At 43.9% G+C, this 24,838-nt stretch overlaps 3 protein-coding genes across 3 annotated transcripts; all 3 read right to left on the bottom strand.

Moving 5' to 3' along the window:
- Window positions 1–28: 28 nt before the first annotated feature.
- On the bottom strand, window positions 29–8,133 carry LOC128714956 (probable histone-lysine N-methyltransferase CG1716). Its single transcript, XM_053809841.1, has 5 exons — window positions 7,468–8,133; window positions 1,395–7,395; window positions 1,097–1,317; window positions 293–1,021; window positions 29–208 (listed from the first exon to the last, which is right to left on the bottom strand). Exons 1-5 carry the CDS (start codon window positions 8,131–8,133, stop codon window positions 29–31), a joined length of 7,797 nt encoding a protein of 2,598 aa, XP_053665816.1.
- Window positions 8,134–9,513: 1,380 nt separating this feature from the next.
- LOC128718754 (zinc finger protein 845-like) lies at window positions 9,514–19,955 on the bottom strand. Its single transcript, XM_053812373.1, has 12 exons — window positions 18,815–19,955; window positions 18,630–18,746; window positions 18,522–18,558; window positions 18,080–18,451; window positions 15,594–15,933; window positions 13,652–14,215; window positions 12,946–13,078; window positions 12,784–12,882; window positions 10,209–11,378; window positions 10,034–10,150; window positions 9,926–9,962; window positions 9,514–9,847 (listed from the first exon to the last, which is right to left on the bottom strand). Exons 1-12 carry the CDS (start codon window positions 19,953–19,955, stop codon window positions 9,514–9,516), a joined length of 4,461 nt encoding a protein of 1,486 aa, XP_053668348.1.
- Window positions 19,956–20,367: 412 nt separating this feature from the next.
- On the bottom strand, window positions 20,368–23,333 carry LOC128718753 (zinc finger protein 771-like). Its single transcript, XM_053812372.1, has 7 exons — window positions 22,731–23,333; window positions 22,580–22,687; window positions 22,103–22,538; window positions 21,917–22,033; window positions 21,816–21,852; window positions 21,402–21,731; window positions 20,368–20,371 (listed from the first exon to the last, which is right to left on the bottom strand). The coding sequence occupies exons 1-7, from the start codon at window positions 23,331–23,333 to the stop codon at window positions 20,368–20,370; spliced, it is 1,635 nt and encodes a 544-aa protein (XP_053668347.1).
- Between the last annotated feature and the right edge of the window lie 1,505 nt (window positions 23,334–24,838).

Here is a 24,838-nt window from a genome sequence, read left to right as displayed (position 1 = left end):
ACAAACACATTTACTCATTTCCTTAACATTAAAGTGCTACATTTGAGTAATCCGGCTCGTTTTCACCACGAACGTAAATCGGGCCATGTTTGGCCATGTACTTCTTGATGAATTCGCGGGCCTTCGTTTTAACGGAATCCGTCACCTCTAGTTCGTGCACAGTATTGTCACAATGCTTTAATTCCTTCAACATTACGAAATGTGTTAGCTGGAAAAGGAAAGATGAAAATGATCAATTTTAAATGCATTCCATTGCGGTGGTCGTCGGTTAAGCATAGTATTATATCCTTACCTTTCGTGCAAGATGCTTGAAATCTTCCGTGTTGGTGATACGACCCAACGGACAGTTGTCCTTCCGATAGCTGCTGAGGTGTTGCACAATCACGCCGGCAATGTCGACACGGAATTTTTCCTTAATTTTCTTCGCTTCCTCACTGTTCAAATCACCCTTACTCGATTTTTTACGTTTCGCCAGCTTGGCCAACGCCGCGGCGGATGTGCTTGAGCCATCGGTACTCTGCACAGGTGTCACTCCTCCCACACCACTAGAAGATGCACCGCCTCCTCCTCCACTACCACCACCACCACTACCAACCGCACTCTCGCTCGTCTCTTCTGCTGATTTGCGCTTCTTGCCCAGCCGTTGCTGTACCTTCTTCCACTCTTCGTACGGTGAGATCTTTTTCTTTTTGGTCAGTATATCAAGCTCATCCACGATGCACTTGTCCTCGACGATCTTGTGCGAAACGACAAGATCATCGTCCATCAGCGAACCATCACCGGCGACACCTACGCCAACACCGATGCCACTGCTACCGGCTACATCCGTCGCTGTCGTACTCGCTGCCAGCGATGCTTTGTCCAGCGGACCACCAAACGGATTATCGGCAAGTGATTTGGAGAACACGCTTCGAGCCCGTAACCGCTTCGCTTCTTCCTTACGTTTGCGCAGCTTTTCCTTCGTTTCTTTATACCGCTTCATTTCCATCTGGCCATACTGCTTGTCCTCCTCCGTTCGGGGCTAAAATGTAAAGGATAACGTTCAAATATAAGCTCTACGTGCAAAGGCAAGCAATAAACGCCGCGTTACACTCACACTAATGATGCGCGCCTGTACCAGTTTTGTGCTGTGTTTCTTTTTCCTCCTTGGAAGCAGCTGTTGCAAGGTGGCTTCATCGGGCGTGCTGGTGTTCGTAGTAGTTTCCCCAAATATCTCCTCCAGCGTTAGCATCTGCGGTGAACCTTCGCCGGATTCGCGCTTCACTGACACCTTCGACATATCGTCATTCATGTCGTCCGGTTTCGCTAAAACATCATCTGTTGGAAAATTCCATATTACATTCATTACATTACCCGTATCTTGTCTGTATTGTTTGCGGTATAATGAACCTTACCTAAATTAAAACTAGACTGCTGTTTGCGTTTCTTTTTCAGCAACTGTTCCAGCTGTATGGCCAATTCCTCTTCGCTCGAATCACACGTGTCGGTCGTGCTAGAGTCCGAGCTTATCGAAAAGTCCTCGTCGGCAAAGGCACCCACCCGGCTTCGACCCGGCTTCTTTGGTGGTTCCCATTGCGGGACGCGCTCCTTCACGTGAAAGTAATAAATCCGACCAAATGGATCAATCGCAAAGCGCCAGTAGGGTGGTAACTTCATCGGAGGCAGCTCATAATCGTCCGGATTCGTCGACATCGGCGGTGGTTGGATCTTGAAGTACGCATGGCTGGGTGGTGTCGGAAGCAGACGATCGTCCTCAGAAAAGTATTCACCGGTAGCCGGGTTCATGCGCACCGGGATGTCCATCGGTACGGTCATGTGCGGATTCAGCCCGAATCGTAAGCATGCATTCTCATGCATCATCCACATCTCCTTTTTGCGCCTTTCCGCCTCCTCATGGGCTACTTTCATCTCGAATAGATGCCGCCGTTGCTGCTTGGACAGGTTGTCCTGTTTGAGTGGAATATAGCCTCCCGCACCGGGCACACCCGGGGGCGGTCTCTTTAGCTTACTGTTCAACCCATACGGACCATCGCGATCGTCCAGTGAGCGACGCCGTTTGGGTTCACTTCCACGCAATCCACGGCTGTCGCCCCATCCACGGCTATCCCGATGACGGTGGTGCTTGTCATCCTTCTCATCACTTTCCAATCCCAATGCCTGGTACCGCATATCCGCTTCCCGTTCGTGCTCCTTCATCTGCTCGATACGTTCCTTCTTCGGAATGCGGAACACTTCCTTCAAGTTCATCCAGCTAATCAGCAGCTTGCAGCAAAGAATACGAATCTGCGTGCCAAGACGCTGCTCTTCCGGCGCATTCTCGTCTTCCGGTTCGGGGATCTTGATGTCCGACAGCAGGACGCTAGCGGCAATTGAATCTGATGCGGTTGACGCAGCTGCTGCAGCAGCCGCGGCGGCCGCAGCAGCTGCTTTCTCCTTATTTTCCACCTCCTTATCGCACGTGCTGATAATCTCTTTCAACTTCCCCAAATCAGCCAGCTTCAACAGTTCGGGCATGTTTTTCAGTACCTCCACACTTCCAAGCACGTCCTTTTTCGATGCTTGCTGTTGTCTGTCGGCTGCTGCCTGGTTGCTGCTATCACTTCCCGCCCCATTACTATTGTCACTCGGTGAACTAGTACGCGATACTTCCTTTTCGCTCTTCTCAACCGTCAGCGCAATCGGCACAGGTTCTTCCTTTGGTTCTATGGGTCCGACCGGATGTTTTCCTTTCTCTACACGGGCCCACTTTTCTACAGTGTGCAGTATTTTACTGTCCTTCAGCATCGTCTTGTTAGAGATGGGCAGCCCATCTAGTGTGTCCAAAATTTGTATGCGGAACTTGAGATCTTCGATCGATTCGGTTGACTCGCAGATCCAACCGTACAGTAATCGTAACCCGTGGTAATCAAGGAACAGACGACGGCAAGGTAGTTCACCGCTCTGAAGCAACGTTAGCAGTCTGCTGCGCGATTTGATATCCTTCGCGCGCACCATCAATCGAGACAGTTTAAGCGTGTGCGCTTGGTTCTTGAGTCCCGTCTTTAGCAGATTATTAATTTCTTCATCCAGATCTGGATCCTCGTGGATTTCGAGACGACGCTTCTTGCGAATCGTTGTGCGTTTCTTGCGCGCTTTTTTCGCCTTCACTGGCAGCGCCGTGGCTGCTACCGCGGTCGATCCAATGCCCGATTCTAGCTCAGATTTTAATCCGTCCCCTCGTTCGTTAATCGCTGTTACAAGAGCACTTTTTGAGGCTTTACCACCCGATTGAACCGTTGGCCCATCTAAGGCTGCCGTTCCATCCTGATCATGCTTCTGACCTTCGCCTTCTTCTTCGCTCTCGTCCTCTTCCTCACCCTCATCCTCTTCATCATCATCGTCAACCTCTTCGTAGTCCGAATCTGCTCCCTCTCCGGTTGGTTTCGCGCCGATCCAACCGCGGCAGGTTTCCGCCTCACAGTAACACTTTTGCGCCTTGCGTCCGTATCGCTGAAACTGATAATCGAAAGTGATCTCCTCACCGGGCAGGATGTATTTCGTACAAAAGAAACCGATGCGCAGCTCACCGTTAACAGTCCACTTTTGCGTTTCGGCGTTCGGATCGCACGAATGGTTGATGAACCGCGAGATATTGCCCTTGGTGGTGGCATCAATGATCCCATCGCTCCGCAGTGCCATGAAGTAGTAGTGCTTGTTTTTTTCACGCGAGTATACCTCGGCCCGTTCGTCGAACTGCGCACTGTTCAATACCTCCCCCACGTACTCCATGATGAACTCACCAGGTGCGATCGGTGTACTCGCCTGTATGCCGAAGCCCTTCTTCTCCGTGCGGAACACCTGACAGTGAGCGTACTCCTGTCGCTGAAACCGACGATTTGTGCACCGGTCTCCAACCGTACAGCGTGATCCACACTCGATCATCAGCAACCGATTGAGACAGTCCTCTCCACACCCGTGTTCACCCCGTTCGATCTCCTCCGACGTGAGAAAACAATCACAGGTCATCTTTTTCGCTTCCTTACTCACAATCCGATCGCTGTGATAGATATTCTCGCGTATCGTCTCGAATCGACTCAGCTTTTCTTCCATATCGCGCAAATATTCTTCCGAAAGTTCGACATTTACACTATCCCCTTCGTTGGCAATGACGGGCCAAGCTGGACCACTAGCACTACCAGCGCCACCACCCGGCACTAGCTGCCCGCCTTGCATTCCCAGCTCCCCCATCGAATATCCTACATCGCTAATACCGCCAGATGGCGCTGCATACGCGTCATATCCAATCGAAATATTCGATTTCTTCATTAATCTGTCCTTATCACGCACCAAACCATGACCACTCGTGCGTTGTTTCTGCGAGCTGATCGTCTTGATACGTGTAGAGCGGCGGATAACTCCATCATCAATGTAACTTTCCACTAATCGTACCTTGTCGACTCGCTGTGAGTCACGGTCCTGATCGCGAACTGCTTGAACCGTTGGTACTGCCCCACTACTAGCTGGAGTCGTTTCTTCGCAGGACATCAACTCAAACGGAGAACTAGCACTGCTACGAACACCGGAGTCATCTTCTGATGGCAAACCACCACTGGAAAGGAAGGTGCCTTCGTTGTCCGACAATCCTGCCATCGAATCCGAGCGTAGTGTTTCCGCCTCACTGAATATTTCTTCCTCCTCTATGTCCGCTTTGGTTGTGATGGGATATTTCAATTCTTCTGACTCTACTCTACTTTCTACTGACACCGGCTCAATGGCTGGTGGTTCTTCTTTCAGCGAAAGAATTATTTCTTTCTCCTCTTCCTTCATTTCGACCATCTCAGGTATTGCTTTTTCTGCTGACTTTGTTAAGCATGGTGGCGGCGCCTGATCTGTTTCTACGGTTGCCTTTACGATTTCCTCCATTTTGTACATCTTTAATGATGCTTTTGTGACGATTTTGGGCGCTTCGGGAGATGTTCTATGAATATCAGCGAGCTGCTTTGCATTCGGGATATTATCAGGTGCTAGCGCAACAGTTTGTTCCTCGATTTTCTTATGCGGACTTTCTATAACGCGTTTCTCTACCGAAGCAGTAGCTTTTTCCACAGGAACTTCGACGCTCTTCGATTTGGATGAATCTCTTTTATCTTTCGATTTGGATTTCTTCGTTAGCGAACGATCGCGATGGGTTTCCTCTTGCAAAAAACCACCGGAAATGCTTTTCCGACTACGTTCCCTATCCGCTTCGGCACGATGTTTCTCTTCCTCTGCCTTCGGACGATTTGATTTTTGGTTGCTGCTACTTCCGCCCGCACCAAACTCCAACTTACGCGGCATCATTTCGGAGGAGGATGATGACTTCGGGCTCTTGTGCTTGCTATGCTTATGTTCCTTGCGATGCGATGAAGATGAAGACGAAGAGTCATCGCGTTCTTTAGTCTCTCCGCGTCGGCGAGAATCATCGGTCGTCTTACGCGATATTGGTTGCAGTTCCAGTGCGATCAGTTCCGATTCAAAGCATTTTTTAGGTTTATCCGGACGCGGTGGAACCACCGAGGAACGTTTCTTGCTGTTCGAGGTGCTTTCTGCTGAACCGCTCGTATCCTTCGGTTCCGCAATAACTGTTGTTTCGGTTGATTTCTTGTCCCCATGTTTCTTTTTAGCCTTCTCTTCGCTCGTTGACATATTTACATTCGCTTCTCGCTCCGCACCATATTTATCCGAAGATACCTTTTCGAAGCTTAATTTTCGATCATCTTTTGTACGTCCCGAATCGTTTCCGTGACGTCGATCGTGTTTATCATCATTGCGTTCCTTCGAATGTGTTCTCTTACGACTATCCTCGTCCACTCGCTTCTTTTCCTTTTTACGAGGGTCGCGTGGACGTTCCTCATCATGAGTGGATTTTTCTGAACGATGTTTGTCTTTGCTAGCAGGTGAATCCTTTGACAACCGTTCTTTTCCTGGGCTCTTTTTTGCTATTCCCACATCACTCGGCTTCGTCTCCTGTTCTCGCTTTTCTTTTTTGGTTACTTCTTGTTTAAGCGAATGATCCTCTCGTTCACATTTGTCTCCATCCCCAGCGATGACCCGATCCGATGATAATTGATTTACAGTTTGTCTTTCTTTTGTCAGATCGTGTGCATCTGATTCTATTTTTGTTACATCATCTGACTTTTGTTCTTCCATTGATTTTTCAGACTTAATATGGTCCAGTTGATCGTCTGATGGCAATGACCGAGATAAGCTAACCTCTTCTTCGATACACTTCTCGATATTTGCACTTTCAACCTGTGCCTCAGGCTCTACAAATGTGACCTTTGAAGACACTTTGGGGGATACACTTGGGGGCTCGATTGAGGGATACACTTTATCGGCAGTTTCTTTTGCTTGGATACCATCACTTAGTGAGGGTTGAATAGGTTCACTTTGCATCAAAGTCTGTTCATCCATTGATACAATCGATACACTCTGAGCTTGAGGTAACTCGAGAACATTTTCCATAGCAACAGTCACAATCTCTGCAGACTCCTTCTTCGACAATGCTGTATCATCTGGTGCTACATCAGCAACCCCACCCGCATCCAACGATTCATCGTTAGTAATACTTCTGCTTGTTCCTACTCCTCTGGTAGCTCCTCTTCCCCGGCTTCCACGTCCTCCACGGCTTCCTCGACCTCCGCGACTACCGCGACCACCCCGCGATCCACGTCCTCCACGACTACCACGTCCGCCCCGACTACCTCTACCGGACGTCGGTCTCTCCAACGAATCGTTGATAATTTCATCAGCTTGCAGCACAATTACATCGTCATCATCTACAACCGGTTCAAGAACGCTAGCCGTTTGGTGATCTTTGCCTTCAAATATCATCGACTCCATATCGGCAGCAGAATCATCCAACTTCGCATCTAAAAGAGAGTTTGCAGCGTGAGAAGTTTTATACGATCGTCTGATGAACGTAGAACCAGCAGGACGTTCAGATTCACTGCTTGTCAAACCTCCCCGTGGCTTTCTACCCTTTGCACCGGTGCTCACGGGAAGGGTCGTTTCGCTGAGTTCCTGCGAGCTGGAGCTATGTATACTATCGTCATCGCCAAACACTGTTCCATCGATCCGGAGTGAGATTAATGTGTTATTCCTCTCTTCCGGCTGCGGGAGCTGAATGGTCTCATCGGTTGGATCAACGGTTGCTATATCCAGTATGGTATTAACGACCGATCGCTTTTTTCTACCCCTTTTGGCACTCGTCGATCCCACACGAACCGCAGATGTTGTCGGTGTTACATCGCTGACCACTTCATACGGCGTTACGTTTGGAATGGACGTTCGGTGCTGTTTGCTTGTTCCTGGCTGTACTCCACTTATCGACGGCACTCTTTTCGGTGACTTGACGCTGGAATAGGTACGCACGGGCTGTTGTGCAAAGAATAACGTCGATAAATTCGAAGAACTTGCTGGCCCATCACAGTTGGATGTGTACGTTACCTGATTCATCGGCAGGAGAGCATCCACAACAAAGTCGCGGAATTTGTTCGTTGCCTTTACCTGCCTTTTCGATTTCCTCGTACCGGCAGCACTGTCTGCTGCGTCGGTTTCACCACTGGCAGTCTCGTCCTCGATGTACACCAACGTTTCTCCGTCCACCAATACCGTTCTATTAGTTCCATCGTCTACTACGGTCTCCTCTGTAATGACAATTGTCTCACCTTCAATTGCTTCACAATCTAGCAGCTGCACTTCCTCCGATATCGCTCCAGTCGTGATCTCTTCCTGCACAACAACCGAATCATGTTCGTCCATTCCTTCGAGTGATTTGCTCGTCTCATCGTCCAATATCTCAATCATTTCCACCATCTGGTCATCACCGTCACCGAAAGTGTGTTCTCCGGTTAATTGCGACACGGGCGTTTCCACGCTCTGCATGATTGTACTACTCCGTGCACCTCGTCCACGTCCGCCTCGACCCGCACCTCTGCCCCTTTTACGACCACGGCCAACATTGGACAGCAAAATTTCCTGCACCGGCGTGACGGATTCTGAACGTCCTCCGCTATCACTGCTGCGGCTTCTACTGTCGGATGATTCTCCGGCCAACTCCATCGTTCTTCCTCCAGCGGGCATCTTTGTTCCAGATCCGCGCTTACGCCCCATCGTATCGAATGGGTAATACAGTTTGTTTCAACTGGCCGGATTAGGTTTACGATTCTTTAATCTTGGGTTGGAAAAACACACCACATACTGAGCAATCTGTTTTTCTGAGGATGGCGGCCGTTCCTTTCGTGCACGGTGTTTGGCTTCTGTTTGGTAGTTTTGACATGAAGTCTATGAATGCAGCGAAAACAATCTCGTATATGAAGCCGCGTCTACACTGCACGATCATTTCCAGCCAGTAGGATATCACAGCTGAAAATTAAAGTTAAGACCGACGGCATTCATATTAATGCACCAAAAGTTACGGCAAGAAACTTTTTGCAATTGCTGGTAAAAAATAAACTATTTGGTTATTTATTACATCAAAGTCTTCTGATGAACTCCAGCAGTGTAGACATGGCTTTTGGAAAAGGATAGCAAAGCAAACTGCTGTCATTCGCGCTGAATGCTTGCTGAAAACGACCGGCTTTTTGACAGTTGACAAAGCAATTCCTGCATCAGGAGTGGCAGACTTCCCTGGCGGCACAAAATCGCCAAAAGTACACCGATTAGAACAATTACTAGGTATACGATTAGACGTACGAAGAAGATCTATTCGTACAATTCAGATTCAGACAGCTCTGAGCTGCCAAGGTTCATAATAATTATTTCTCAAAGTTATTAAAGATTAATAAAAATGGTGCTTTTCGTAAATATTTTATTTCACTAGAATGTTTTAACATCACAATACATTACCGCACAATATTCAAAAAAGTTCTAGCGATGCTTCTCAAACGAAACTGGAACACACGACCAGACTCTCCAGTCCCGACGAACGCAGTCCATGCTTGCGATGGTGACGATGATGATGCCCACCGGAATAATCATCGCAGCAGAATCATCTACTTCTAAGATCAGTATTGGATTGTCCTCGGCCTGGATATTCGTCATTAATATCGATATAGCCTTCCTGCAGTTGGTGCTTAATTATTCGAATTTCAATCATTATTTTTAAATAATCTGCATAATTTTAACAGCTGTGATGTCATCGCGGACAATCCACTGATTGTATGAGGAAGCCATGAACTCACTTTCTGAAACATGTATGCCCGGAAGGAGAATTCACTATTCAATGGTACCGTTTAAAAATGAAGAATTATGAATGAAAATACAAGGCCCAAGAATTTGTACCAACAAATGGTTCTGGTGTGGTTTTTCTAAATTCAGTTTCTGATAACGGTTCATCTATAAATAATAAATTTGTTACACTAACACAATAGACCAATTTTTTTCCTGAGGTGGAAAAAGTTGCAGCCTGCAAAAAGTGTACGATCCGATCATGCTAAATAGTACATGCTTCTACCCACCCGTATACCAAGCAATCTTCCACGACAAACCCCATTAACTATCCCTTTGACCCATTTCTTTTTGGAATCTTAGCCGCAATATTTCGGTACTAGTAAACCGAATATCCTTGTCGTCCACCACCGGCGAAGGACCAATTCCCTTCTCGCTTTCGACATAGTGTTCTTTGAAGTGGTTGCGAAGATCTTTCAGCAGCCGAAAGGATGCGTCACAACGATCACACTGGTACGGATTGTCTCCGATGTGTGTACGCATATGTTTTACCAAAACATTACTTTGTGCGAAGCTACGATCACAGTAGGTGCATTTGTAAGGCTTTTCTCCCGTATGCGTGAGCATGTGGCGCTTCACATGGTACTGGGAAACGAACCTGTGGATGAAAAGTTCCCAATTAATGTTTCGTCTACGGTGGTGCTATAACTTAATTTCCATCGAAATTAATATTTACCTCATGGGACATAGATCACACACAAACGGACGCTCGCCTAAAATAACGACGAAATACAATCAATCAATCAATCAAAATCCCCCAGAACTTGATTCCTTCCTGCCTTACCTGTGTGAATTATCTGATGCTTCACCATCGAATAATGCTTGTTAAACTGTGAACCGCAAGTCGCGCAAGTGTAAATCTTGTTATTCGTGTGTGTTCGCATATGCACATTTAAGCAGGCTGCAAATAAATCCAATAAATTAAACGTCAAACAAACAGGTTACCACGCGTATGTTACCTTTTGTATTGAAACGACATGGGCATAAGCTGCAAGGCCAAGATTTGCTATCTGTGTGGAATATGATGTGTTTCTGCAGACTGCTTTTACTTGCAAAGCCCTTTCCACAAATAGAACACAGGAATTTCGGGTCTCGCGTATGTGATTTAAGGTGATTTTTTAGAAGAAGCTCCGTCTGGAAACCCTTGTCACAAAACGTGCAGAAGAACGAACGCCCCGTAGCGTGACAGTACTGATGATGCTGGAAGGTTTGCTCGCTAACGAAAACCTTCGGACACTTGTCACAGGATCGTATCTGACTCGAATGTTCCGCCTTCAGATGATCGGACAGATCGATTGGTGACGCAAAAGTAAGCCCATCGCATAGTTGACAAGGATGTACTTCTATCTTTGATTCCAGTAATACTTCCTCCGCACTATCATTCTGGTTCGTTTCTACTTTCTGCTCTCTTTTTTTCCGTTCCCGAGTAGCAACCACTAATGTTTTTACCTTAACAGATGTGACATTTTTTCTCTTACGCTTTGGTGATTCCCAATCAGGCTCGGGATTCTTTTCCTCTAGATATTCTGCATCATTTTCGTCCATTAGCTCTTTTTTTATGGGCACATCCTCCTTGTTTTCATGTTTAATGGTGATTGATACTTGCTTCGTTGAAGTTGCCAATGTTTCTTTTACTGTGGTTTTGCGCGTTTTTACGGATCTTCGAGAAGCAGTAAGTGATTCTTGCGGTACCTCAGCGCTTTCTAGAACAAGCTCACATTCAACAAACTCGTCCGTCGGAACACCGACATCGCAAACCACCGGATGCAGGATTGATACCTCTTCGTCAAACTTCTCTTTGCCAAAATCATTCTTCTGAAGCTTATTGCAACTATCAAGGCAGCTCTTGTACAGTTCGTATGCATCTTGTACTTTCTGCTTACAATCTCGACATATCGTTGTTGGCCAGTTCATGCTGTAGTCGTGCTGCACTTGTGCCTCATTGAACACAGCTGGAAATAACTTCTCCAGAACGATCTGCAAGCTTGTCGTAGCATTTTCATCGACCGCTTCGTGCAAGGAAAAATAGTCATCCACTTGTTCCACGCATATGCGGCAACAGCTTAATAGATCTGTTGAATGCCAAACCTCTTCCACATCCATCGTTGAACAATCCAGCAATCCACGCACTCCGAGATACAATCAGCTACCGAAGCAACACGATCCCGTTTGTTTACTCCACAATGTTTTAGAAATCCCACAGTCGAACCAGGCGTCTTTTGTTGTTTTCGGATTTTTTGGGCTATCAAATTTGACAGCAGTCGTTGAGGGAACTTCGTCAAAGATATGTACATGCAAGGTATGCCTTGAAATATAAATTTGAAATAGTTATGATTTTTTCATACTTATTTTTTTAATAAAAATAAATAGTGCGCATTGTCGAGATATCTGATATTTCTGTTTCAGGACATTTCATAATATATTTCAGGATAGATTAAGAATCCTTTTTTGATATTTCACAACTATCTTGCATATCAAAAGGAATCGTTCCATATTGAAGAATTGAGGAACATATCTTTTAGATGTTAACCAATACAATAATATCCTCTCATTTGTGGCACTCTATCCTATCTCTAGTTTCTTGTGCATGACATAGATATAGCCAAGGCTCCAATAATTTGGCAATTATTCGACATTGCATACCTCACAAACAGTTTCAAGAATTTCACATTTTGTAGGCGGCATTTTCCTTTCAGTTCCAATCAATTCCGTCTACGGGTCAGCCGCCTCATAGCTTTTACATGTAGATTGTATAGTCAAAGGTTCCTACATCCGGAACTCAAACTGATCGAAACCATCCGCTTATTGTGATGGTGATCATAAATCAAACTTTGGCACTTCCCTTAATTCCGATCCTGTAGATTTTCGATGGTCGTTACCCAACGTTCCTTTTTCTTTTTTATATCTTAATTTCAAAATGTCACTGCTGGTGAAGCGTATACCTCCACCATGTTCAGGCGATGAACTAGGGCCAGGTTCGCCCGTCTTATAATGTTCTTTGTAGTGATTGCGTAGATCTGTAAGCAGCCTGAACGATACGTCACAACGATCGCACTGATACGGGTTATTGCCAACGTGTATTTTCATATGCTTCACCATATCGTTACTCTGTGCAAAACTGCGCTCACAGTAAGTGCATTTAAATGGTTTCTCGCCCGTATGAGTGCGCATGTGCCGCTTAACCATGTAACTCGTGGCGAACCTGAAATTACATTCATAAGATAATGCTTGCAACTAGTGCCTCACCATGATACCTACCGCATGCCACAGACTTCGCAACCAAACGGACGTTCGCCTGCAATAAAAATGTAAACGATCGTAAGTACATAGTTTGACAATTACTAACGCACTCCTCACCAGTATGAATCAGTTTGTGCTTAATGAGAGAGTAATGTTTGTTAAACTGCGATCCACAGACATCACAGCTAAACGCTTTTACTTTTGTGTGTGTATTTTGATGTATCGTTAATCCACCTGCAACAAAAGGGAAAGCCCTGTCAATCTCGCCAGTATGCAGAAAAATGAACCAATTACCTTTTGTGCTGAAGCGACAAGGACACAGATTGCATGCCCACGGTTTGTCACCCGAATGCCCAATTATGTGTTGGCGCAGATTACTCTTGTTGTTAAACTCTTTGCCGCAATGGGAACACAAAAAGTCCAATCGGTGGGTGTGAGTTCGTACGTGACTCTTACGCAGCTTCTCGGTTTGAAATCCTTTGTCACAAAATGTGCAGAAGTAGGATCGTCCTGTTGCATGGCAGTATTGATGCTGTTCGAAGGAGGTTTGCGTCACGAACACCTTCGGGCAGTGTTCACAATGACGAATCTGATCGGGATGCATTTCTTTCAAATGTTCGGTAAGTTTCATGGGCGAGGAGTATGTCGGTGCATCGCAAAACAAACAATGGTACAAATCAATTTTAGTCTCCAGCTCTTCCACCTCCACGTGTGATGTTTTTGGTGAATCGACTTTTGGTTCTAGACTTGTTGCTTCCTTCAGCTTGTTGTTTTTAACGTTTGATGAACGTGTACGGGTTGCTTTGGGCCTGCCTAGATGCAAATGGAAGTTTTCTTTGCTTTTCTCATCCGAAAGAAGGCCATCGTCGGTTTGGGGCTTTGATCGTTTTTCATCAGTTGTTACCTTTTTCATTTTATGTTCTTCGGAACCGTTTGCTTCCTTAGTTATGACTTGCTTCCGTTTCCTTTTCGTTACAATTCGCGCAACATTTTGTTCCTTTCTGGGCGTTATTCTTTTGGACGCTCGTGTATTTTCCGAAATTATATCAACCACTATTTGCTCCTCGGGTGACTGTACTTCAACAGGATTTAGATTAGTTAACAGTGGTACTTCCTCTAACGGGACATTTGTATAAAATTCTTTTTTCGTTGCATTTGCTACCCCAACACCGCCCGTTTTGAGCTGTTGCTGGGCCGACATATCGATGTCCGTCACACATTTCCCATGCAACACGTCGTATGCGTTACAGTTATTGTTTCCAGATATTGTAGATGGACAAATCATGTCGTGGTCATGCTTAACGAGCTGTAGATTACATACTTCTTCCGTTACTAGTGGTACTCCGTCCGAAGGCTTGTTTAAATATTCCTCGTTTGCCAACCCGCCACTGATCACTGTGAGCTGTTGCTGGTTCAACAAATAGCTACTCCTTTCACATTGTTCATACAAGTCGTACGCATTAATCACTTTGCATTTACAGTCTTTGCAGATGGCAGTCGGCCAATTGATGCTGCGGTCATGCTGCATCTGTTCCTGGTTGAATACAGCTGGAAACAGCTTTACCAACATGCAGTGTAAGCTAAGGGAACTTACATGGTCTGTCCCTTCGTGAATGCAGTTTAGTGCATCACAGTTTGAAACACAAATACGGCAACAGTCTAGCAGTATTTTCGAATCGGTACTGTTTCCTATGTCCATTGTATAAGACGATATCACTCTAAATAACTGTTTAAAATCGGCAATTGAACTTGTGTATAAGATTTTATCCCAGCGAAATGCCTGGGACACCAATACTCTGTTTATTTGTAAACACGATGGAGCCAAAACACAATGCCAAGGTTTATAGTGTGCTGGTGTGACACACGTTACAACCCTGAATGTACACAATTAAAGTCCACATGTTCCGTTACGCTTTGCTCCAGCAAGCCATCAATTATTTACTATAGGTAAGTGATATTTCAACTCAAACTGTTCCGTGTTCTGTGTCAACTGTATCAAACTGTTGACCGGCTTTCCTCGTGCACCAACCGGCTGCGAAGGTAGCTGGTCCCGATACCATCAAACACCGAACAACAATGATGCTCACCGATTGTCAGAGCACTACGGCGTTTTTGCCGGAAGGATTCGCGCTTTTGCAACGATGGCCTTCCTGCTGGTTGCTCCAAGCTTGCGGGGCCGATCCAGACGGTAGAGGTGGAATTTGACCCTACCAATGAAAAACACCGCAGGTCAAGCTCGGAATGAGCCCCTTTGTTGAGAAGAACAGGAAAATGACCACTACTTTAGCGCCTGTTAGTGTTCAACCAAACTAAATCGGGCAAGGTGTTCCTCATAGATAACTGGGTTTGCCACGAATGTAAAGTTTCGGGAATAATTGACCGATTGCACTCAAATTTTCCTTTTAAGACTCTTGCGTGTTCCATTTCTTTGTGTAATCGTTAGTAATGAGCATGATGGTGTAGCGATGTTTATAATTATCACCAAGGAAAAACATTCTTCATTCTCACTTAGAAAACCAACACATTTTTATTCTATCTCCCAGGGAAGTTCTGGAATTGAAGCATACTAATACCCTCGCAGCAGCATACTAATCTCGCTTGCGCCGATACAACGCTTTACTAGTGTATACTTAACTGCGCAAGTAGTTATTCTGAAAACGCCTTTCACTGCGTACACTACGTTCTACTTCGTTCTTCATTTCGTTTCTGTATTTTTTCCGCATCCCTATCGTTTACGCTCCTCCAATTGCCCCCAGGCGCAAGACGCTGTTATTATATAGTCTGAGCCACACAGACCAAAAATAGGAAAGTAAAACCATATCATCGCACGTCTATCAACATTTGACTGATGATATAAGAAGTGGAACGATTTATACACCGCTCCTTCTTTACAACACCTCTTATCGTCGCCACTAGTACAAGTGAACTTGCTTCATACTCTTGTTGTAAATACCTATTAAAACTATCATACCGGTATACGGTACAAGATATATTGTAAAACCGAACCGGCTCCGGAATCCGAATGAAATCTAGTAATGAACCTGTCGTGTGATGATCGGTTCCGCATACAACTAATCCACCGAACCACTCGTGTCTTCGCCTACCTCACCCTTTAGACTAAGTTGACTCATCTCCTTACGGTATCGTAGCTTCAGAATATCTGTACTAGTAAACCGAATGTCCTTGTCGTTTATCACCGGCGAAGGACCAATTCCCTTCTCGCTTTCGACATAGTGTTCTTTGAAGTGGTTGCGAAGATCTTTCAGCAGCCGGAAGGATGCGTCACAACGATCACACTGGTACGGATTGTCTCCGATGTGTGTACGCATATGTTTTACCAAAACATTACTTTGTGCGAAGCTACGATCACAGTAGGTGCATTTGTAAGGCTTTTCTCCCGTATGCGTGAGCATGTGACGCTTTAAATGATACGGTGAAACGAAACTGTGAACGAGAAGGCACAAATTAATATTTCGTCAAAAGTGGATTTAAAATTCCATCGAAATTAACATTTACCTTTTGGGACATAGATCGCACACAAATGGACGCTCTCCTAAAACAATAAAACAATATATATATATTAATACACAAAAAAAAACCATCGTTTGACTCCCTCTTCCATTACCTGTATGAATTATCTGATGCTTCACCATCGAATAATGCTTGTTAAACTGTGAACCGCAAGTCGCGCAAGTGTAAATCTTGTTTTTCGTGTGTGTGCGCATATGAACACTTAAGCAAGCTGCAAAATACAAATAAAAATATTAAATTTAATACTATCATCGCTACGCATAATATCTAGTCCACATAATACGTTACTTTTTGTATTGAAACGACAAGGACATAAACTGCAAGGATATGACTTATTATCGTCATGCAGGAGCATATGCATTTGAAGGCTGCCATTATTTGCCAAGCGTTTCCCACATATAGCACACAGAAACTTCGTGTCTTGCGTATGAAACCGAATGTGACTCTTCACAAGAAGCTCCGTCTGGAAACCCTTGTCACAAAACGTGCAGAAGAACGAACGTCCCGTAGCGTGACAGTACTGATGATGCTGGAAGGTTTGCTCGCTAACGAAAACCTTCGGACACTTGTCGCAGGATCGTATCTGACTCGAATGTTCCGCCTTCAAGTGGTCGGTCAACTCGTTTGGTGATGTATACGTAGGTCCGTTGCAAAGTTGACAATGATATATTTCTACATTTGATATTTGTGATTCTTCCTGTTCCTTATTTTTTTGTTTAACTGATATTTTTTTCTCTCTCCTTTTCCGTTCCCGTGGAGCTGTTTCTGTTTTCTGTTTAGTGGCTCTTGGTTTTCTGCTCTTACGAGTTGGTGGTTCCCAATCAGGCTCGGTATTATTGTTGCCAAGTAATTCTGTATCGTTTTCGTCAACTATTTCTTCCTTAATGTCTGAGTGTTCACTGATAGTAGATGTTTGTTTAGGTCGCGCTGCTTCCTTCGATTTGTTTTTACACGTTTTCATGGATCTGGAAACGCTAGTGTGTTTTTCTGCATCCTCCGCACTATCGGGAACTAGCTCACATTCAACATACTCGTCCGTCGGAACACCGACATCGCAAACCACCGGATGCAGGATTGATACCTCTTGGTCAAATTTCTCTTTGCCAAAACCATTCTTCTGAAGCTTATTGCAACTATCAAGGCAGCTCTCGTACAGTTCGTATGCATCTTGCACTTTTTGCTTACACTTTCGACAGACCACCGTTGGCCAGTTCATGCTGTAGTCGTGCTGCACTTGTGCCTCATTGAACACAGCTGGAAATAATTTCTCCAGAACGATCTGCAAGCTTGTCGTAGCATTTTCATCGACCGCTTCGTGCAAGGAAAAATATTCATCCACTTGTTCCACGCATATGCGGCAACAGCTTAATAGATCTGTTGAATGCCAAACCTCTTCCACATCCATCGTTGAACAATCCAGCAATCCACGCACTCCGAGAAACAATCAGCTATCGAAGCAACACGATCCCGTTTGTTTACTCCACAATGTTTTAGAAATCCCACAGTCGAACCAGGCATCTTTTGTTGATTTGGGATTTTTTGGGCCATCAACTTTGACAGCAGTCGTTGAGGGAACTTCGTCAACGGAACGTACATACAAGGTATGCCTTAGAAAATAAGTTTGAAATAGTTATGAGTTTATTTCATTTGCTGCAAAGAATCACAATGTAATTTTAATTCAAATAGATAATGTAGATTGTCACATGTCTGATATTTCTGTTGCAGAACATTTCACAATGTATTTCTAGATACGTTGAGAATCCTCGTTTCAACTATCGCACATATGATGTTGACCAGTCGATGTTGAAATACTGATTAGAATATTATTACGTGGTTTTTATTCCCTGCAGAACAGCTTAGCTAAATTTATTTTACCAGATGATTGGATCAAGTAGTTTGTTTAAATTATGAGATCCAACATTATAATTTGTCAACTGCAATCCAATACATTATTATCCTGGGTAGTTGTAAATTTGCGCTGAGGTCGTCTTTCACAGGTTTGAAGTTAAATACTTTTTCCCTTGCTGTGAAAACTTATTTGTGGAACATGTCTCGTTGCTAGCAATTGGCATCCGGGTCTTCGTCTGCCTCTCTTTTAAGACTCAATGTTTTACTCATTTCTTTCCGATATCGTAACTTCAGTATATCCGTGCTTCTGAAACGAATATCCTTATCGTCCACAACTGGCGAAGGGCCAATACCTTTCTCACTTTCGTTATAATGCTCTTTATAGTGATTCCGAAGATCTTTTAGCAGCCGAAAGGATGCGTCACAACGATCACACTGGTACGTATTGGTACCATAGTGCGTTCGCATATGCATCACCAAAACATTACTTTGTGCGAAGCTACGATCGCAGTAGCTGCATTTGTAAGGCTTTTCTCCCGTATGCGTGAGCATGTGGCGCTTCACATGGTACGGCGAAACGAATCTGTAAATGAGAAGATCAGTCAATATTTCGTTAACGAAGAAGATATATTTTCATTCAATTAAACACTTGCCTCATGGGACATACATCACACACAAACGGACGCTCTCCTAAAATAAAACAACAAAACAGTGTTACAATCAATCAAAATCCCCCAGAACTTGGTGCCTTATTGGTTTACCGGTGTGAATTATCTGATGCTTCACCATCGAATAATGCTTGTTAAACTGTGAACCGCAAGTCGCACAAGTGTAAATCTTGTTATTCGTGTGTGTTCGCATATGAACACTTAAGTTAGCTGTAAAGTACAAACAAAATTTGTATCATCATCACTACGCATAATATCTAACCCACAAGATACTTTACTTTTTGTCTTAAAACGGCTCGGACATAAACTGCAAGGGTGGGATTTTTTATCGTCATGCAGCTGCATATGCATTTGAAGAGTCCCTTTATTTGCAAAGCGTTTCCCACATATAGCACACAGAAACTTCGTGTCTTGCGTATGAAACAGAACATGACTCTTTAGAAGAAGCTCCGTCTGGAAACCCTTGTCACAAAACGTGCAGAAGAACGAACGTCCCGTAGCGTGACAGTACTGATGATGCTGGAAGGTTTGCTCGCTAACGAAAACCTTCGGACACTTGTCACAGGATCGTATCTGACCCGAATGTTCCGCCTTCAAGTGGTCGGTCAACTCGTTTGGCGATGCATATGTAGGCCCGTTGCACAACTGGCAACGAAATATTTCCGTACTGGATTCCAGTGGTTCTTCCTGTTCCTTGTCCTGCTGCTTGGCCTTTGTTTTTTTCTCTCTCCTTTTCCGTTCCCGTGAAACTGTTGCTACTTTCTGTTTGGTGGCTTTAGGTTTTCTGCTCTTACGTGTTGGTGGTTCCCATTCTTGTTCAGAATTGTTTTCTTCAAGATATTCTGCATCATTTTCGTCCCCCATTTCTTCGCTTGTTAACTCATTCATTTCTTCCTTGATGTTGGCGGAAGTTTGTTTAGGTCTCGCTGTTTCCTTCACTTCAGTTTTGTGCGTTTTCCCGGATCGTCGTGAAACGATAAGGAGTTCTGGTGGATCCTCCACACTTTCTGAAACAAGCTCACATTTAACGAATACTTCCGTCGGTACATCCACATCGCAAACTACAGAATTAAGGATTGCAACCTCTTCCATAAAATTCTCTTTGCAAAAAACTTTCTTCTGCAGCTTATTACAGCTATCAAGGCAGCTCTCGTACAGTTCATATGCATCTTGCACTTTCAGCTTACACTTTCGACATACCGCCTTTGGCCAGTTCCTGCTGTAGTCGTGCTGTACTTGTGCCTCATTGAACACAGCTGGAAATAACTTCTCCAGCACGATTTGCAAGCTTATCGTAACGTTTTCTTTCAGTGCTTCGTGCAAGGGATAATATTCATCCATGGGATCATTCACTTCTATCACGCATATACGGCAATAGTTTTTTGGGTCCGTTGTATTACAAACTTTTTTCGCATCCATCGTGGAAAAATTAAGCAAAACACGAACGCCAAGAAATTAACATCTGCTGGGTTGTTTACCATATGAAGATCCTTGACAAATGTCGCAGTCAAAGAAGGCGTCCATTGTTGATTTTTTGTTCTGTAGAACTGTTTACGTCAATGCAATTGAAATGCTGTTGAGGTATGTACATGTTGGGTATGCCGCTAGAAGGGGGTAGATTTCGTTGAACGTGTGTGATTTTAATTTGCCGTATGGCTCGGAATACGAATTTATGATGCTTAGTTGATGGAAACAGCCGAAGTAGCTGTGTCTGATAAGCATAATTCGAAACCCAGAGAATCGACAAGCGAGAGATCGTCAACGGATTGAATGCAAATGAAAAGCAACGAACCCACCATTTGGACTAGTATCGTGCCACTACCCATTTCTTTCACCTGACGAGATTAACACGTGGTATTAACCCCAAAAGCATGTTGTTTTATAATTTGAAACCGGACGAGTTCGATATTAACATCTCGATACTCCATTTTGTTAACTTATCGAGTGAGCTCATTAGTTTTATTCATTTCAAAGTTTTAGTTAACGAAAAATAAAACATAACTCCTTTCGGACACCCAGCCCGTTGAGGTTTAACAAGAAGAAAACGATAAGCAAATCTTATCATATAGTACACATATTTTACGTGAGTCACTGCGTATATTTTGAAATATTTCCAATGCGAAGGTATTATATTCGTTTTTGAAGCAACTAAATTATCTCTTTTTGTTAGCTAACATCTTGCCACGATTCATAATTGTGATCCGTTGTCCAATTATGCTAGGCATCAAGACGGTGAAGGTTGTTGGAGGATCAGTACCAATACAAAATTCCAGCCGGAACCTACTCCTGTACGCATGACTACCTGTCAACCTAAGAAAAATTAAAACCAAAGAAAGCCAGAAGCTATCGACCAAGGCTTCTTGAAGTTTTAATACCACTTGAGAGGAAGTATTATCGCTAGATGCCCATTTCTCCTTGTACAGGAACTGCTACATAACCAAGAGCATAAAATTACTTTGTATGGACTTACACTATCGATGTTTTCTTGAATAACGATATGCTTTACACATACTCTGCTTCTGAAGTTTTAGCTTTAGTTAGTCAAAAATATGAAACTTTATGAAAAACCTTACATTGTAAGCCCCATTTTACGGCAGTATTCCGATAAAAAAAAACATATAGTGACCTACGTACACTCGTATAGATGCTACGTTACTTCTTACGCTGTTTTTGGGTCATTTTTACGCTGAGGTAACTTCTTTTCCAAATTGAACTACTACAAGTATTTACGTTCTAACGCAATCTTAGTATTAAACATTAAATGTTACATGGTTTTTTTTTGTAACGATTTCGAGCCTTCACTGAACTGCAGGAAATTCAGTTGCTTCTGCCATAACTTTGCGACTTTCACAATCCCCTTCATACCTTTCACTGTACTGTGCCATTTCCTTTTCATATCGCATCTTTAAAATGTTTGTGCTGGTAAACCGAATCCCATTTTCCACTTCGGGACAAGAAATGTTCCCCTTATCAACCGGCTGACACGTTTCCTTGTAGTGATTTCGTAGTTCCGTAAGTAGCCGAAAGGATGCTTCACAGCGATCACACTGGTACGGATTCTCGCCCAAGTGCGTTTTCATGTGCTTCACCATATCGTTGCTTTGAGCAAAGCCACGATCGCAGTAGGTACATTTGAAAGGTTTTTCACCAGTGTGCGTAAGCATGTGACGTTTTACATGATAGGTAGAGACAAATCTAAAACAGAAGAACGATAAACACATTACCAAAAATGCATCCCGATACAGGAAACAGTGGAATCAACATTGAAAATCTACATACCGCATTGGACATAGATCGCAACCATACGGACGCTCGCCTGAAAAAACAAATGCACAATGAGTGAAATAAATGTAAAAGGTTTTAATATTGCTCGTTCTTACCTGTATGAATTAATTGATGCTTGATCAGAGAGTATCTCGTGTGGAATTGAGAACCGCAAGTATCGCAACTAAATGGCCTCAGTTTCGAATGGGTTCGCTGGTGTAAGTTTAATGCACCTGTTAAAAATATTTGCATCATATGATGAGCAGACGTTTATGATATAAGATTCCCCTGTTCTGTCTTACCTTTGGTACAGAACCGACTCGGGCATTGAGTGCATGCCCATGCTTTAACACCCGTGTGTCGAACCAGATGTTGACGAAGATTGCTTTTACTGTTAAACTTTTTGCCACACAGCGAACACAAAAACTCGGCAACATGCGTGTGCGATCGGGTGTGGCTCTTGAGGAGATTTTCCGTCTGAAAACCTTTGTCACAGAACATGCAGAAGAAAGAGCGCAAGGTGGCGTGGCAATACTGGTGATGCTGGAAGGCTGGTTCGCTCATAAACACCTTCGGACACTTGTCGCAAGTTCGAATCTGATCCGGATGTTCCGCCTTCAGGTGGTCGGTGAGTTCGATCGGTGAACCATACGTATGCCCATCGCACAGCTGACACTGGTACACATCTACCTTGGATTGTAACTCTTCCACCTGATCCGACGAGTCCTCTTCAGCTTTAATATTTTCTTCTTTCTTTTCCTCCTGCTCGTCCCCTTTACTCTCCTGGCTTGTGATTTGTTCAGACTTGATTTTAGGTTTTCGACCTCTTTTTCTACCTTTCGGTTGCCTTTCGAAGTCCGTGCTTTCTTCATCATCATTGGATTGCGCTGTTGAATCGTTAGCGTTCGCCGCCGAAATTTGCTCTTGTACCGAGCCCGATTCCTCCTCCACACGTTCTTGCTTAATCTTATTTCTCGTCCGTTTCTTCAAGGGCACTTCCCGTTGCGATCGGTTGCGTCTTCTTGTCGATACGCGGGTTTGACTGTTCGCGGATTGTTCTTCAACGGTTAGCGTTTCAGACAGTGCATCTTGGGGTGTTTCATCGATCAGATGTTCTACCTCCGTTGAGTAGGTGTTTCCATCTTCGAACGTATACTCAATCAAAACATCGTACTGTGCGCTAGAACCACCGTCCTGTTCTGATTTCACGATGTCAACTTCATTGCGGGACCGTTCTTCTATGCATCGCTGCAGCCAATCTTCACTCTCAACTAGCAGCGTATACAGCTCGTAGGCGACTAGCACCTTTTCCTTGCAGGCAAGGCACGCTTTCGTTGGCCAGTTCATACCTTCTACCGATTTGGCTTCCGGGTCGAAAGTTGATGGAAACAATGTCTTCAGCATCATGTTGAGGCTTAAACATCTCTCCGAGTCTACGACATCGTCCATGGAGCATTGCTCTACAGGTTCCGTCACACAGATACGACACACCTCCAATTCTATCACTGAAACTACTTCCGCCTTCACATCCATTCCGGGCTGCGTTCTAGAGCTTTCCTCAAAGTTATATCAAATTATAAATATTTCTCGCTTATTGTTTACGGCTCCGATAGGTCTTGTATTTTTGTTTGAAGAGCGCAGCCAGAAACGTCATAGCAGCGAAGCAAAACCTAAGGTGGATACAGCAAATGTTGAAGGTGTGACAACCGATCACGGTAAATAAGGAAAATGGCTGCAGCATTCAATTTTCTGCCTCGCCAAAGGGTTTATTTAATTTTGTATAAAAATATTCTTCAATTGCCCAATTCATTCACGGGGAATCCACAGGTTTATAAATTGCCACCCCTTATTGTCATGTTAATCTACATCTGTTTCATACTCTACAAATACAAAAAAAACATCCATACCTAAACAGCAAAAATATGGAAAGGTTTACATTTATTGGTCTGATGGAGTTGTCGTCTAAACATTTCATGGTCGTGTACCGTCGTCTGCCAATCCTTTACGGCCTTTCTTGCGAAGACACACCGATGTCATCAATCCATCTCAATATGGACCTCCTCTGTCCATCTGGATGACCAAAAAGGACTTTACGGGCTGGGTGGTCCGATGTCATTCTAATGACGTGACTTGCCCACCGGAGCCTGACGAATCAAAATTCGCTATACGACAGTTAGTTCATCACATAGGTTCATCGCAAGGTTCGTCGTTGTAACGGATCTTCCAACTGAAAATTGATTTACCAAGTTACGAGATCGTTGTACATGCCATCGGACAGGTGCGCCCAGATTAGATTACGTTCCAAAACTTACGATCGTGTTGATCGCAGTATTTAGTATGGTACTTATGAAAACGAATACTAGGAAAGTATACCATTTACTAATGCATCCTGCTAAGGTCAGGGTAACAAACAAAAGTAAAAAAAAACACAAAGCCATTAATCTCTAAATCTTATGTTTATTTTACTTTAAATCCCATTCCAACGTCTTCCTTCTATCATATTTCCTTTACATTCCTATTTTGTTCTAAACCGTTTGGATCATAATTTGTTCACTGCTGTTGTTGTTTTTTTTTTGTTGTTGCTTTTTTACGACTTCTTTTTCAATCTTCTCTCACATATCGACGAACCGTTCTTGGCCATTTCCAAACTACACTCTTCATTTAGCGTATTTTTGCAATATGGGGTGGGGTATTGGTTAAATATCTTATTACAAATACAATAATAAATATAATAATAAATTAATGATGCTCATGAAATTTGTTTTTCTTTTGCTGTTTTTTGTTGTTCTTTTGTATTAGCTTGAATTACTGATTGAAGTCATGTGTGCTAGACTTTTGCTAATTCGACTGTTACATTTTGTTGCGTGTTTATGTTTTTGTTTGTTTGATTGTTGCTTGTGTATGCTAGGTTTGAAGGATGAACCAAGTTTCGTTCGGGGCATATTACGTGGGCAAAACGAATCGCACATGGAGTGGGTTAGAATGTGCCATCATCATTAGAATGCTCTCTATTCTATATACTAGTAGATTGTTGTTTT

The sequence above is a fragment of the Anopheles marshallii genome, chromosome 2 (genome assembly GCF_943734725.1).
Source record: "Anopheles marshallii chromosome 2, idAnoMarsDA_429_01, whole genome shotgun sequence".
NCBI classification, from domain to species: domain Eukaryota; kingdom Metazoa; phylum Arthropoda; class Insecta; order Diptera; family Culicidae; genus Anopheles; species Anopheles marshallii.
The sequence above is the reverse complement of the archived record's forward strand: the minus strand, read 5'-3'. Positions and strand labels throughout refer to the sequence as shown.